This window comes from Meleagris gallopavo, chromosome Z (genome assembly GCF_905368555.1).
Source record: "Meleagris gallopavo chromosome Z, MGAL_WU_HG_1.1, whole genome shotgun sequence".
Taxonomy (NCBI): Eukaryota; Metazoa; Chordata; class Aves; order Galliformes; family Phasianidae; genus Meleagris; species Meleagris gallopavo.
In genome coordinates, this window is record NC_139435.1 from 43,372,532 (window position 1) to 43,389,621 (window position 17,090).

A 17,090-nucleotide genomic window follows, 5' to 3' on the forward strand; every position below is an offset into this window, starting at 1 on the left:
AGGGACGTCTAGAAATAATCAAGTCCAGCCCTCTGCTACAGTATATTCCTCAGAACACAATACACAAGAAAGCATGCAGGTGGATTTTTAATATCTCCAGGGAAGGAGACTCCACAAACTCTCTGGGCAGCCTCATTCATTGCTCTGTCACCCTTAACAAAGTTTTTTCTCATGTTTATATGGAGCTTCCTGTGTTCCAGTTTATGCCCACTGCCCCTTGTTTTGTCACTGGGCATTGCTGAAAATAGACTGGCTCTATCCATTTGACTCTTACCCTTGAGCTACTCATTAAATATTGTTAAGATCTCCTTTCAGTCTTCTTTTGTCCAGACTGAATAGGTCTCTCAGCCTTTCCTCATAAAGGAGATGCACCAGGCCACTCGTCATCTTTGTGACCACCTCTCTCTCTCCAGAAGTTCATTGTCTTTCTTGAACTGAGGAGCCCATAACAGGACACAGTACTCTAGGATGTGGCCTCAACTTGCTCCACCTGACGGCCATGCTCTTTTTGATGCACCATGGAATACCACTGGCTTTCTTGTCCACAAGGGCACATTGCTAGTACATGGTCAAACTATTGGTTAGCAACACTAGCTTTGTTCCCAGAGGAGATCAAGAAACATCTATCAGCTGATTAAGCATGTAAGTCAGTCCTAGTCTCAGATAGGAGGATATCTCAGAGGTATCACCTTATGTGGCAACATAAATGAGTGAACTCACAAAGATTCCACTTAACAGACTAGGAATGTAGAAGAGCTGGAAGCAAAAGATCTGAACAAGCAACATCTCTCTAACATTATTAAAATCTCGAGCAAATTCATCTTCCATACTCAGTGCTGGACAGGAACAGTCTACTGGCTACAGTCTGGATTGGATTTGAGACTCTGGCTCTTTTCCAAGCACTCCATAGTACCATGAGATGTCCTACCTGGCTACTTTAATAATTTGAATATAAATTCTTTACTTGAAAAACTGTACTTTAGGGTATGCTCAGTTCCCAGCTCAGTGGAATCAAAAGCTTTGGATGCCAATGTCCTACAAACGCATGATCATGACAGTTTTGCATAAATCTAGTTAAAGCAATGTAGAGAGATTCAGAAAGTCTAACAACGGCTTCCCAGTGGCGGTCTGTTTGACAAACTTCATAAAAGACCAGATTAAAGAGTAAACAAACCTGCAGTCATGTGGATAAATGCTAAAGCTGTTGTAGCAGATTCTGAGCTCATCATGAGTGCTGCTCTGCTAAACAAATTCAGAGATGCAGTCTTCTCACCTTACAGCATTTGCTCTCTCTTCTAGCAGATTAAAGCAATACCTAATTCAGGGAAAATGGCCGTAACTTCACACTGAACATGGATCTGTCAGCCAAAACCAGGAACCTCCATGTATTCAAAGACAGAGTCTGATAAAGCTAGCATCAGGATATTTGCTCTTTATAGTCTCTGCAACAGTGCTAGTGATGGTGAACAATCAGCCCCAGATAAGCTGCAGACATATCTCCTTGAAAGTGGACTCAGAGTAGTTAAGTCAAAGAAAGCTACAATTTTTGCACTCTGTAAGTAGTAGCGCATTTAAAGAGCCCACACTGCTCACTGCTAAACCTGTCTGGAACTGAAATAAAGCATGAGTCACTAAGTAATTTCAGTGGGTGACACAATGAGTAACCTGTTTCCTTGGATACATGAATGGAGGTAGGAAATGTGCTTCTTATAAAAGAATGAGAAGGTTTGGGTCACACAGACATGATTTTTTGTGTATATTACAGTGGAAGACGAATAGACCTTAGCTAGCCAGATGCAGAATATAAAGCATGCAGAAAGCTTTTCCAGCCTTGGGAAGAAATTAGTTTAATGGACGTGCAAGCTGTGACACAGCACTAGCCCTAGTGTCAGTAAGAGGAGCAGTAACAATTTTGAGAGATACAGGAGTAAATTTGAACTCCTTTCTGAAGTGATTTGCAGACAACTCAAAGGCTGTCCAGTGATGGTGAAAGACAGCAACTTGGATCCCTTGCTAAATTATACTTTTTAAAAATGCTAAGCACATGCAAAGTCACTGATTTACAAGCTTCTAATGTATATATATATATACTGTTGGGGAAACCTCTTACAGAAGGCTGTAACTCAAAAGAGTTAAAGATCATAGAATCATGGAATTGTTCAGGTTGGAAAAGATCTTGAAGATCATCAAGTCCAACTGCAACCTAACCATACTACCATAAATCTAACAACCCATCACTAAATCATGTCCCTGAGCACCACATCCAAACGGTTTTTAAACCCCTCCAGGGATGGTGACTCAACTTCCTCCCTGGAGAGCCTATTGCAGTGCTTAACCACCCTTTTTGTAAAGAAGTTTTTCCTAATATCCAATCTAAACCTCCCCTGGCACAAGTTGAGGCCATTTCCCCTTGTCCTGTCACCTGTCACCAGTGAGAAGAGACCAACCCCGCTCTTGTTGGGTTACCTTTCAGGTATTTGAAGAGAGCAATAAGGTCTCCCCTCAGCCTCCTCATCCCCAGACTAAACAGCCCCAGTTCGTTCAGTCAGTCCTCATATGGTATATTCTTCAAGCACTTCCAAGCCTTGCTGCCCTTCTTTGGACCTACTCCAGCACCTCAATGTCCTTTCTGTACTGAGGTGCCCAAAACTGAACAAGAACTCAAGATCACTGCATGAAAGTATTTCACCTGAGATAACAGTGCTCCATGGCAGTGGAAAGGGCTAATTTAAAAGGGCTCTATTATAGATTGCTGAGACTAATACTAGACTACTCCAAAAAATAACAGATATCATCTACATTTTTAATATAAAGCAGAAAAGGAGGAACAAATTATTTGAAGGATGGAGGACATGAACAGCTGGGGACCTACAGAATCCATTCAGACAAATTTTTCCTGAAAATTGACAAGTGACTTGGTATAAATGCACTACAAGGAAACAATATCAGGTACTTTGATTATTTCTTAATCTAGAATAGACTAGCATAACACAACTATGACAGGAATTTAAGTGTAAATGCATTTGAGTTAGATATAAGGTCCAGAGTCCATAAAGCAGTTTTTATATAAAATCCATTCACAGAGGAAAACAGAATGCAGGTTTTCTCCAGACCCTACAGTGCACATATCTGTCCTTAGCATGGGAAATTACCAGGTAAACCATTACATTGCCTCTGAGATCTCTGGAACCAAGTTCAGCAGAACAGTACTGCTAAAGGAGAGAGAGTGAAGTCCTGCTGTGCATCATATAGCCTCCAGTCTGATGCCTGAGCCTTGCAACAGAGAGGTACACCAGATTAAAACATAACAAGCATGATGAGGAACTATCTCCCTACCTCCTACTCCTCCAAAGATGTCTGGGTTCTTCATTAATATTTAGCATATTTATGTTTTTAGCAGATGTACTGAGTTAATGCTGTCAAATCTGGACATTTCTGAACAAGGACACAACAGATTGCTGAAATATCTAGGATAAGTAAAGGTCACAAAATACGGAAGGTATCAAATTAGTTGTGCTGATGGTAGCAGTTCCAGAGCTGGAGTAAAAGTATCTAAATTCTGTAGAAATCCTGTTGAAAATCTTTGGACATGCTTTGGAGCTAGTCTTTTTCCTCTATGAATCTATGATAATAAATAGATTCTCAGGAACATTATACAATATTCTGCATCCAGCACTAAGACCTAGTGATGCCTTCTGCATTACAAACAGGAATGTTTTATGTATCTATTATTACACACTGTAATTCACACTTTTTATAATTTGCTATTATATTTGAGACTGTACCAGATCTCAGTCTTTGAACACAATCAGCAACAGGTTCTCTATTCCTGACTTTTCACTGACAAAGAAATAGAACCTGGAATCTGCATTAATAAAACTTCACAGAGAAAGAAGATTTACAGCCTCCAGCAAGCTGGTTCAAAAGCTCACACTTGGTAAAGATATCTGACTCTATCAGGAAGAATATGTCATATACTGAGCTCTGACAGATTCAGCCTCTTAATCACAAGAGTTAATCAGAGGACTGCTTCTTGCATCTTGATTGAGGCTAGGTATGAGTCAGCTGTTGACTAGAAGCTTGTGCAGACAGGCTTTTGATTTAAAAGATGAAGAAAATCTGAGTGAAATTTAGAAATAAACTACAGAAAAGGCCTGCTCCAGGTTTCAGAACCAACATGCATATGACTGTTCTTTATTGCTACACAATTGTTCCATTATTCTGTCCAAGGCAATGTTTTATTGGGCTACATTTTTTTCTGGGAACAAAAGAAGTCTGAATTACATAATAAATAGTCCATGTTTCTCCAGGGAAAATAGATGCCAAACAGACATTTCTAACTTACCTCTCCGATTAACAGGATCCTTAGCTACATATGCAACATAGTCAGTTGTATCCTGAAAAAAAGTTAGCAATATTGAATGCCAAAAAATTTGCACAGATTAAATCAAATTATCGCAGTCCAGAGTACATAATCCTGTGAGCATGAGCTCAATATGACATGTTTTGTTCTCCAGTTATGCACTACTTAAAATGAATAAAAACACTAAGTGTTTTGGTATGATGATCTATGCCAGCATAACTTAAAAATCTCTTTCAAGGTTCTTGAAAATCAATTAAACAAATCTAGTAAAATGTGGATAAGGGCTAATTTGGAGGGGAATAGAAATTTCAAGTCCTCATCTTTCAAGTACCCAGAGAGTTTGTTTCAGAATACGAATAAGCAATGGGGTCCGTGACAGAAAAAGTAGGACTGACGGCCCTCAGAAATATTGAGCAGTGTAGTTCATTCATGGGTAACAAGAGGGTGTATTTACATTAGTGGCTACAATTACATACAGCACAGAGGTGATCAACCATGGCTAGGCTGTCACAAGCAATCTTCCAGGACAGTCTCCTGCCCACAGGCAGTTCTTAACCATCCCCATTCCCACAAGCCAGGTGGATCTTCTGAAAAGAGTTCATGTCCTCTTTTAGGATATTTTTTCTGCACTCCTATCACCTTCACACACTGTATATCTTCACGCAGATGAAGGAGAAAGGACAGTGCTCCCAGGAAATGTGAGGTCTGCTGGCACATCTGGAAAATGCCAGGTATTCCTGATGTAATCAGGAAGTTTGGGTTAAATCCAGCATCTCCTAACATGCCTGGCTAGTGATGTATATCTAAAACTAATTGAGACATATATAGGATATATACTAATCCAATACAGTTGACTATTATACCAAGATCTTATGTCATAACAAACATCAATATACAATTAAATGACAGATTTCTTTAATTTAGCTCCCCCTGAAACAAGCACATATACACCCCTACCAAATCACTGCTACCTGTATATACAATTTCCTTCCTAAGGAGAGGATAGGGGAAACGATGAAGTACATTCATGGTTTTGATGACAGATGAATAGTCATATCACTTAATGCTCTATTGAAAGACACTCAGGCACAGTGCTAATGAAGTTGGTCTGTTAAAAAAAAAAAAAGAAGAACAGAAAAGTGCAGACCAGCCCTAGCATTTTTTCTAGTAATTTCTTAAGCACCCAGTGACACAGTGTCTGGGCAACAACTTGGAAGTAATGATGCATATTAGTCAGCAAGGGGGGAAGTAGTTAAGTCCATAATAGCAAAAAAAATAGGGACAAAGTAAAGGCCTGAGAGTTGTCTCACAGTTGCTCATATTTGCCTGCAGTGGTTTCCCATGCAATGCCCTGAAACTATTCAAAGGGACAGCACATGCTGGGCACCAATCCCAGAAGACCACTGGAAGGGAAGGGAGTAGATCTGCAGGTGCAAATTGCATTGTGCTGTTTGGTTTTGGGGTCTTAAAGCAGACCACAAGTCATTTTGTTTATTAATACAGACATAGTTAATAGACATATTTATGCCTGAGTAAATCTTAGATTTACCTCACAGCATTTCTGCGTGTGAGTATGAGAGACTGGAACCACCTACTCTTTATTTTTTCTAAAGCCTCTTCAGACACAAACTATGATGAACCAGTAAAGACAATAGGTGAGCACATTTAAAAGTGAATAAATTATAAGGGTCTCATCAAAAGGGTATGCTTTCAGAGGCATCAGCTGGGCAGAAACTGATAAACTGCTGTCCTCAAGACCTCTGACAGACTTGCCTCTGAAATCTCAACAGGCAACACCAAAGGCAAATGTCTTGTCTAGCAGTCTGGAAACAACCATCTGAATAAGTATGGATGAAAAAAGTTTACTGTATTATAAGGAGGGACTAAAGATCACTAAACCAGAACAAACACAGTTTTAGAAGTAAATGACTGACTCATTGCAAAGAGGAATATTGCAAATATGTATGTGGTATTCAAGAAGTTCTACAAGACCAAGGAACACATTATATAACACATATATTTTCAGTTATGAAGGTAATTAACACTTAGAGAGTAGAAGGAAAGTTGCAAAGGAAATAGCTAGGAAAAACGTGTGACAGAAAACCTGAGCAGAAAAAATGGATGGGTTGAGGAGTAGCGGCAAACTCACTTCTGGATAAATCAAACTTCAAAATTCAGTATAAGGGAAGTATTCCCTGGAGTAGTTCAGGCACAGATCTGAGCTTCTCATGTTTTGTGCAGTATGGCCTTTCTCCCTACATCTGAAATCTTATAGAATGAGACGAGTGTACGGACTAGGACTCAACTGCGCTTGGGGGATAAATTTTGTTGACAGCAATCTTCAAGCAAGTGGACATAATTAAAGGGCTGATGAAAGTTTTGTCTGAATAACTCACAGGTAGGTTAAATAAAGCCCCCCTTTATCACATCCCTAACATTCGCCTTCTCTCCCGTGCTCTCGTGACAAAGGAACCACCAAGAGTTGTCATGGGGTTATCCCTAGATATAAGTCCGTGACAGGGGGGCACAGGCCCCTGGAAAAAGGAAAAAAAAAAAAAGAAGGAAACTAACAGTTTGTCACGCGACCCTGCCTCCCCCGGCTGCGTGCGCTCTGGGAGAGGGGGAAGGGCAGAGAGCTTGTTAACAAAGAGAAAACACAATGGCAACGATCTGAGGAGGAACGGTAATTTACTAAATTAACCAAATCAAGCAAAATGAGAGCGACAAGAGCACCCAAAGCGCGAGTCAAACCACAAAACCACCGTGGTTTTTCCGCGGCAAGCTGAGACGGCTGATTGGGGGCCGGAAAGAGAAGCGGCCCCTGGCGTTCTCTGGAGCTCCACCTCACTTCCTCTTCCCACCAGGTCCTCCAGGGATGCCGCCCCTCCCCTCCCATCAGGATACTCGAAATGCCCATAAAAGGCAGTAAATAGGACCAAAACATTAACTCTTTAACTGCCACTGGTCCACATGATGTTCTGATGTGGAATACTGGCAACAAAATATCACCAAACCACAACATTTATGAGCCAGCTTTTGATTTAAAGTTGTGTCATATTCTAGCCCCCTGAGATGAGCCTGCACAGTGTCACACCTACCCCCTCCACCTCCAGAATGAGATCATATGAGTGGTCATACTGAGAAAGTAGTGTTACAATTTCACTGTCTCTCAAAGGCTCTCTCACACCGTACCATCCGATTTCTCTGGTAGCTCACTGACTCAGTAGTATGATTTTCTCTTCAAAACATTTGGAAGAGCTTGTTTACTCCAAATTCAGTCTCTACTGCTGTTCTCTTCTTCGGTAAATCACTCTATCAGTAGCAGTGTGCAACTTAGCATTTGAGATGGCAGATGGGGAGCAAAGAATCTTCTTATGGAGGCAGAGATCTGTGCTAATCACTCCTCTGCCCACTTCAGTAATTGTTCATTTACAGCATCCATTGCAATCTGTTGTATTTGAAAGCTGCTGTTAATCCATTTTTTGTTCCTCAAATTATTATGATATGGTGTCCTTTTCCTTCCTGGAACTTAACTGAGCTCAGCAGAGCTATTCAAAGATTGAAGTTTGCCCTTATGTTTACCAAGGATAGTAAAATGAACAGAGGAAATGTCACCAGTCTTCAACTTAACAGTTTAACTGAGAAATAACTTACAAAGGCAGGCTGTAAGTCACCTTACCTGTAATCTATGACAGATAAATTGTTTAAGATAATATGACAGAGCAAAAACTAGGTTCATACAGTTAGTCTAGGCTTAAAAGATCTCATATTCCTAAGGTTATGAAGAAAGCACCGTGCTCTTTTACAGTTCTTTCACTTCTTTGTAGATGAGAAATATCTTTAGAGCTCATTTATTATGCCTTCGGATGGGCCACTCATAAAGACAGGGTAAAGCACAACCAAAGTTTGCCCTTCGATCTAAAATGAATCAAATGCGTAGGTGTATCTGAAAACTGCAAAATTACAAAGAAAGTTCTAGCCTTTTCTAAAAGCCAGTCTTCAAACTGCCTGCGTGTAATGAGTATACCTGAAGGCACTACTTAACATACTCTTTTCACTGTATTCTTCAAGACAAGAAGGAAAAAAAACAAACGTACACCTGCAATATAACTGTATATTACTGCAAAGAAGACAAAATAAAAGACTTTCAGGATGAAAATTCACACAGTACCTATTTGCCTATCCTACAATGAAAAATGGAGCTCCACTTACCAGTTTTTATATGAATGCTTGCAGCCATTTAATACTTTTCCTTTCAGTCATTCAAAGTGCAGGATTTATGAGTGCCTGACAGTAGTTTCCCTCAAAAAGAGTTCGATGGCAACAATCAAGAAGAATTCATGAAACAAGAAGAGGGAGCTGTGGTGGTTGTATTTTTCTTTCAGAAAGCTATACAATAAATTTTGTCACACAGTTCTGAAAGCATTATCTGTGTGGGAGAAAGCTTTAAAATGAATGCTTACCGGATCACCTCCAGATGCAAAAGAGATAGACTGCATATGGTGATTTGCTATGATCTGTATCAAAAGATCAAAAGAATGAAGTGCAAGTCAGTAGGATTTTTTTACACAGTTTACCCTTTTTTGGGACTGAAAATCCAAAACCAAGATAAATATAAATAAAAATAAGCTGTGTTGTATCTACAAAGGAGTGCATCTGTAAAGTGAGAATGTAAACAAACTCAAGGTTGAATGTATTCATTCTGATATTCTTTGGAACCTGTCAGGGCACAGCAAAATTGTTAAATGTTCTTAGAACTCCAATAAATCATATGGATTTCTCATACAGAGCCTGCACGAGAATTTTTAATCTGCTAAAGTTCACTTTCTTTATCTTTAATGATGAATGGAGCAAAGGGTCCCTTTCATCAAAATATTTTCCTGCTGATGACATACTGGTGAAATTGATGACATCATGCCAACCTGCACATCAGCTAAAGTTCCTAATATTCCTTCCAATAGCTCTGTATCGTTTTATGTTGCAAACATAAATGTTTTAAATATGCAAACGGGATTTTCAATCTAGCTGCAATCTAGCATCATGGTCAAAATTTCAGGCATACTCCAGGGGTTTGAAATGACTAAATTCAATTTGTTTATGTACAATCTGAACTAATAAGATATTTCACTGAAGAGATGAATGTAGTGAACCTCTAATACGAGGATAACAGCTCTGCTGCACTGCTGTCCTGAGATTTAATTTATTAGATCTTTTAATATAAAATCATGTAAGAACCAAGAAAGAAAAGGTCATTTGAGAGAAATTTTCTCTTGGTCATTTTATTCATAGAATTCATACCAAAGTATTTCATACCAAAGTATTCATCTGTTTTAGGACAGGCCTCTTACTCAGTGCCTCGGACATTTAGATCCCTCAGTTGGAGAAGGAACCATAAATTTAAGAAAACCATTTTTGGTGTTTTTTTTGGGGGGGGAGGAGGGGAAGGGAGCAGGTAGAGGAGGTAGGGAAAGAATGACTCAGTAAAAAATATACTGTGATGTCTTTATTCATCCTGAATTTTAAAGATCTGAACTAGCAACCATCCTTCCTTAAAAAGAAAAACTCACCAAGTCAGATAGAATCAACACAGACAACTCAAAGTGCTTATTTCATACATAGAACATTACCTTTTTAATACTCCTCCTTTTGCACAGCAGCCTCAGGATATATTCTTAATTTTTAAGCTTTCAGTGCAGAACCACCACTCTGTATTCAGCGGTGAGAATTTCTATATCTTTTTTTTTCCATAAAAAGGAAGTGAACTTAACAATGAAAGTGAACTAATAGGTATTTTCTGCACCTGGTATTGTGCAAACATCTCATTCTACATCATTAAAAAGAAAAATTAAGATTGCCTCAAAAATATTTTTTCAAATTTTAAGGAAATGTAAGACTTTTTTTTTTTTCTTCAAATTCAATAGTTAAAACATTTTAGATTAGTTTGAGGCAAACTAAATTTTTTCCCCAGTAACAAAATATTGAAAGGAATGTCAAATAATTGGTATCTTGCCCTAATTTAAATGAAGGAGTTTGGCACATTGTTTGGAAAAACCTCAGCCTACCCAGATCTGCACTTTAAACAAATAGAATGAAACAAAAAAAAAAAAAACGAACAGGTTCCATATGCCTTTGCTTAGCATGGTCTTGTGCAGAGACATTCTTGTGCAGAGACATAAGTCACTGCTTGCCTGACACCCAAGAGCCTGCAACATCATTTTTCTTTCATTTCACCTCCTCTGGGAAAAAGATGCCCACAGCCATATTCCTGGGTGAAGCCTCCAAGGGCAGAGCCATGCTTATTTTCAAATCAAATGCTCAGCACAAACAAGAGGCAATAATTAAACTGGATCTCTGAGAAACCAGATGTTTCTCAGGCTGGGAGCATCCAGAACAGTAATGATGTGGGAGAAACAAAAAGTTTTGTCAACTCCTTTTTTTTTTTTTTAGCTCACTGGTTATCACTTCATCACTCACAGAGAAAAATCAAAGCATTTGGGGGAGGATCCTTTTCAGGGATATAACATTTAATTACATTTCTACTCTGATGTCGGCTGAAAACAAAGTCACTTTCAGGATCTGGACTTTTTTAATAGATGTAATATATTATAAAAAGGTAAATAGATGTAAAATAAATAGATCAAGTTCCCAAGTTCTGACTGTGGGCAACTGTCCTCATGAAAAACATCACTTTATCTATTGAATAATAAGGCTCCAAAATACTGCAAGCAACCATAACACTGCACTCATAGTCTCAGTGCTCGTTGTAGAAGATTACAATGCTTTTGAAATGGAGAATAAGAATCACTGAAAATATAATCACTGAAAATATAATAATGAACAGCAGGCTTTTTAACACACAATGTGTATATTCATTTTCTTCTATAATCCTGAAGCTCCTGAAGACAGCAAAAACATTTTTTCTCCCCCATCTGGGCAGAAAGTTGTGTGCCTTATCACAGTATGGGGCTCCCTGCAAATAGCATAGCAGAGACTACACAAGCCTGTCTGCTTTCTCTATACCCTGAGCAAGGATTTTTCTCATTTCATACATCATTCACGGACCAATGCAGTGATTCTCCAATGTCTGTAGGGTACCTTCAGCACAGAGAAGAAGAAATGGGCTGCCTGAAAAAGGTCTTTTGAAAAGACTAACATTTCACTGCACTGCAAAATACCTCCAGCTATATTTTTAGCAGCACTTCAGAAACAGATTGCCCTTCAAGGCTCTAAGAGGGAAGAATGAGAAAAAAAATCAGGGTTGCACATTCCGTCCTTTAGTGACCGCACCTCTCTGAACACTCTGAATGCTTTGAGTGCCTAACAAGAACTTCTATAGCCAGTGAATGTCTTTTCAAATTATAGGTCTGTTAAGAGCAAAACCTCAAGCATGGTAAGGAGAAAATCAAATCTGTGTTGAATGCTCCAGCATAATATGTCTCCTAATATGATTTATATTCTATTTTCATTCACTTTATTAACAATGTTGACTAATAACACCTTGATCCAGTACTTTGGTAGACTACGAACAACTGCACAATAGGCTGTTTGCCAAAAGACTCACAAATTAATATGCTACTTATACTCACCTGTTTCATATCGGGAGTCATAAGGTTTAAGCTTGCAGTAGAAATATTCAGCATTATGCTCACTCCTGCAAACTGAAGATTGCTCTTTCCCAAGATGCTGGACAGAACTTTGTTCGGTGTCTGTGGGAGGAGAAAAAGCATATTTTTGTTCTATTTACTTGGGCGACCTTTCTTGTAGATAGGGTTATCCCAAACAATAAAGTTTCTAAAAAGTCGCTAACCTTTGAAAGATCACTTCATCAGAACAGCTATTTTCCTCTCTAGATAGTATCTAATTTGTACTATTACTACTAATAGTGATTACAAGTTAGGTAGGTATACCCTGATGCCTGATCAAAGCGTAACCTAAGAGGTTATCTCAGAGCAGTTACATAGTTCACAAACTCCCCACCTCTGGCAGCTCACACAGCTTTCTTGTCTAGGTAGACGCAGCCTGAAAAGCAGGCTGCCCAGAAACAGCAGACCAAACCATGCACTCACTGCAGATATATAGCTGCACGTGCATGTTGGTAATAAGGTTATGAAAGCAGAGCTGTGACTGAAGGCAGTGTTCCTCTGCCAATGTATTTGACATACAGCGCCTGCAAGGTTGGTAAGCTTTGTCTCTACCAAACTGGCCAATTTTGTACTCTTCCTTAAAGCTTAAATTCATTGTCAACTTTTTCCTTTCTGTTTGATTGATTAAAAACACACTGACTACTTATTACTTACATGCAACATTTGTGCTTCATGGGTTTTAATTCATAATGTTACAGAGACAGTATTTTCACTAGAAGCTTTCTAAAACAAGCTCTTTTGGCTATTTTTATTTCTTTTTTAAACCCTTCCCAGCTAATGCCTGATGATCCCCACTTAACAGTGCCACTGTTCTCAAAAAGCCTCCCCAACCAAATCAGTAACCAGTAGAGGCAAAACCATGGAAGTTACACCCTGACAACAGATAACTTGTCTTTAACATTTTGCTGATATTCTGTTGCTGGGCAAAATTTCTTCTCAACCAGTAGATTTATTTTAAGAACAGTATTTCTTTTCCACAACTGATAAGTGACACTACTTACACTCACACTTGTAAGTGGCACTACTTCTAAACATAGCAAGTAAACAGCAAGGTGTCTCACTCGGCATGTAAGACTCTTATATTTTGCATGATAGAACACTTACAAAAAAGGCATTTTGCCTTTTTTGGTTTAGAAACAAAGGCTGGAGAACCTAAAACTGCCAGTGATATAAATTTCCTGGAGAAAACAAGAATCACAACTTCAATTCTGAGACAATTTCCAATTATGCTGTCACAGATGTGGTTCCATTGCCTTATTCTGGGAATATTCCCTAATGCAGAAGCAGAATTCAGTCTCTCTGTTCTGTGGGGACTGCACAGATGGCCAGGCAGTGGCAAGCAGGCAGACCTCGCTTTCACCTGCCTGTTCTGCATCCAGAAACACACACAAGTGTTACAATTAATTTCATTCTGCACTCTCTCCCTGAGGCTTAGCGTTGAATCCCAACTTTGCTCATGGGCGTGTAGAGGAGCGTTCGCTGCTGCAGGAGCCAAGTCGAAGCCTCCTCCATTCATTGTTTGCAGATCCTAATTCCTTCTACACACGTAAGAATTGAAGTATAGTAATCAGTGTGCTAGACCAATGCTGCTCAGGAAAGAGCATGTGAAACAGGAAATTGCTGGGCACATGCTTTCAATTTCCAGAAACCAGCAATTTTCAAACTCTTTAAATGTCACCAGAGGAGCTATGCTCCTTAAACAGAACTAGTCACTTTCAAAATAATGTATACTTTTGAACTCTTCTGTAGTTTCCAGTATGGACTTTCACAATTCACTCATGTATTGAATGAAAAGGCATCCCATTTTGTTTGGTTTTAATCTTTCACCTGCAAATCTACAAAAGAAAACACACACACAAAAATGGATTTTCTACAGTAGGAACAACCTTCAGTCAGTTTCTGAGATGTACTCCTACTTCAAGATTCCTGTAAAAGAAGATTCTGACAAAAAGAGAGAGGCAGCATACAATGTGTGAAAAGAGCAAATACTTTAAATGTTAATGATCTTCAATTCTCAAAGCTGCTTTAATTTTCCTGCCTGCTGTGCCTGGTCTCCTTGGTGTTGAACTAAGAAAAAACAGTCAACTTCATTACAAGAAGGGGAGAATACCTTTCGTTTCTTGGAGGCCCCTTTGGCACCAGGCACAGCTTCACAAACACGACTGATTGCTTCCCTGAAAAGACAGAAAAAAGGTTTATGGCAAATGAACATGTGGGTTTCTTCATTGTACTTCTGAAATGCACTAGAAAAGACAGTATCTCTGCTCACATGTGAGGACAGTTAGCGAGTCAGTGAGCTTTCCTCACCAATAACAGAGCCACTATTCTGATTTGGACCATTTCAGAGTAAACCAGAAGGCAACAAGCATCCAGCATTAATGCAAGGAGAAATGCAAGGAGAAAACTGCAAAGGATAAAAGTATTTTCTCACACTATTAAAAAGATCTTTCATCGCTTTAAATTAGAATATTTATTTTAATACTTTCTTCCATTTCTCATTTCCATATCTTACTAGGCCACGAGGAATCAGAACACAATACATGCATTTAATTAACGTTGCTTTACACCTTTATTTTAATACTTTCCTGTAAAACAAGGGTTAGTAACAATTCTTTATCTCACTACACACTTCTTCAGACACAGCAAAAAAACTTTTTTGGCTTCAGACAATACTGCAATATTCTTGGTAATACGCATGGTGTACAAAGTGTGTTTTGACACAATTTTAACTGATAATGTATTCAATATGCGCTAAGTAATTTATTTGTGACCATATTTTTGCTATTGTAATCAAAATTAGTGCCCTAAACACTTTTCCTCCATTTTCTTCATTCTTATCACCTTATACCGCATTAAGTGAAAGAAAATCATGTTGAAAATGAACTTGCATGAGGAGAGTAACCATGTACTAGTAATTTTTTTTCAAATTGTACAGCAACAACAAATCCTTTATATGCTTTCAGTACTTAACAAACAATTACAAAAATGGTCAATCATCTGGCTGTTGTTTAAAATGTGCTACTGTGCATATCCAGACATTTCTGTGACAATTATCTACAGTGCTAACTGTACTATTAATAGACCTGCACCACTGACACTGCAATACAGAATTGTTGCACGGAGTACAGTAAAGCTGACTGCAAATTTTGTCTATTTAAATATAAATTGGGAATAATAGTTCATTGTCTTTAGACCTAAAATCTTGCAAAAAGTGTGTATTTTATGCAAAAAATATATGGAACGAAATACAATTAACTGTGAAATAAAGAACAGTCAAAATACTCAAAGCATAGAAACACAATCTTGATAAGAATATGTATTATTTTAATTTTGTGCCATATGCAGGATGTTTTTTCAACAACACATTAAGTGAATGCATAGGATCAACAAGAGAGTCTAGAGAGAAACATCATATATGTTTCAGCATTCAATTTGTAACAGCTCAGCAAATGTCACAGATTTACCTATACATACTTAGTAATTAATATGTAGGTGTGCGTGGGTTGGTTTTACTTAGGGCAGGCCCAAAGTTCAAGTCATCTGAAAGAACTGCATGATATTTTGGGAGGAGAGTAGGTAGTAACAAGCCTTGCAGCAGGTTTAAAATCGTGCCATTCTGAAGCAAGATCTAATGAAACAAATAATCAAAAAGCTTTCAAATCCTTTCTTCAGGTCTAGAGGAGAGCTTGTGTTTTCTTCAGGTCTAGAGGAGAGCTTGTTTTTTCTCCCAGCTACATCTAATAAAATTGCCTCTCACTACAAATTCTGTCTTGTCTATGTCCTTATACCATCACAGCTGCAATAGCGCTCCATTTCACAGTACAGTACTCGTTCCTACATTCAACACAGCACTTCTTTGAACCCAAACAAATCTTTTAGTTAAAGTAGCTACTAACTTTTCTCACATGAAAGGTAAAAAAGTTTGTTTAAATAAGCAGCTCTGATATATCTTAGAAGTAGAGCACAGCAAGTATCACAAATGCTTATTGCCACAAGATACTCAGACGTAGGCTACTTCTGAAAATGTAATGACGAAAAATAAATTTTCTTCTTCTCTGCCAGAAAAGATTTTCTTAGTATTACACAAAACCAGCAGACATTATTTTATACAGAGGCCTTTATCTTGTTACCAAACTCAACATTGTTGTTTTCCATCTCCTTCTTATACTGTACTGGACCTTTTGAAGGCAATGTGGCAGGAAGCCCAAGACTCTCAGATCCACACCTCGTCCTTCTCCCACTGCAAACTGCTGTCACAGATGCACCACCAGAACTTCATCCTCTTTGTCCCCATCCTTACTGTTATCAATGGCACAATGGACACAGTGAGATTCCTCTTAAGTTTTGCCTATTACAAAAAGGCTTTGCATTTTAGATTCAGTGTGCTTGATAGATGAATTTGTCCATAATTTCCTTTCTCCTCCTATTGCCTCCCTCATTTTCTATCTTTTGCAGCAATGTGAAGTGAGCAGGAAGAAAAGGAAATTTTCTGGTCATTTTTTGGCCTGGCCAAAACTGTTTACAAGTGAATGCATAGGATCAACAACAACAACAAATCCTTTATATACTTTCAGTACTTAATAAACGATTACAAAAATGTGCTGGTGCAGGGTTGGGGTTTGTAATATTTCTGGTACTGCCTTTTGTGTTTGGCATCTCCAAGTTAACAGGCATAAAGCACATAACTCAACAGACCAATCTGACTCAAGGACCTTGTTGATCAAAACCATGGCTTGATTGTGCAACAGAAAATGAATCAGCTCTAGAGGGGCTGGAGACAGCAGGGCAGCCTTGGTTTCTGTGGACCAGTTGGGAAAGCATAGAACAGCTGAAAAGCCAGGGTACACATCCTCCTATTCAATAACAAAGCACTATAGATTTTACTGGAACAGTCCTTCCTTTCAGTAAAATACTTCAGTTTTATTGAACTCAGTGTTCCCAAATGCGTGAGTGCTGGAAGTGGAAGGAAGACCTCAGAAAGGTGACAGCACATTGAGATGCATGTCAGGTAAGCAAGTAATTTGAACTGAAATTTGACAATTTGTTTAAAGTCCATTTTTAAAAACACTGTGAATACTAAATCT

The 17,090-nt window shown here is 38.6% G+C and overlaps 1 protein-coding gene across 2 annotated transcripts in view; it reads right to left on the bottom strand.

Annotated features, from left to right (window-relative positions):
- Positions 1–17,090, bottom strand: part of SHC3 (SHC adaptor protein 3) — an 82,873-nt gene that overhangs the window by 11,113 nt on the left and 54,670 nt on the right. For both annotated transcript variants that reach the window (XM_085212841.1, XM_085212840.1), the window contains 4 exons: positions 14,117–14,180; positions 11,950–12,069; positions 8,827–8,880; positions 4,346–4,397 (listed from right to left, as the gene is read on the bottom strand). In XM_085212841.1, coding sequence (XP_085068967.1) covers positions 4,346–4,397; positions 8,827–8,880; positions 11,950–12,069; positions 14,117–14,180 — 290 coding nt within the window. The remainder of the gene's footprint in view (positions 1–4,345; positions 4,398–8,826; positions 8,881–11,949; positions 12,070–14,116; positions 14,181–17,090) is intronic.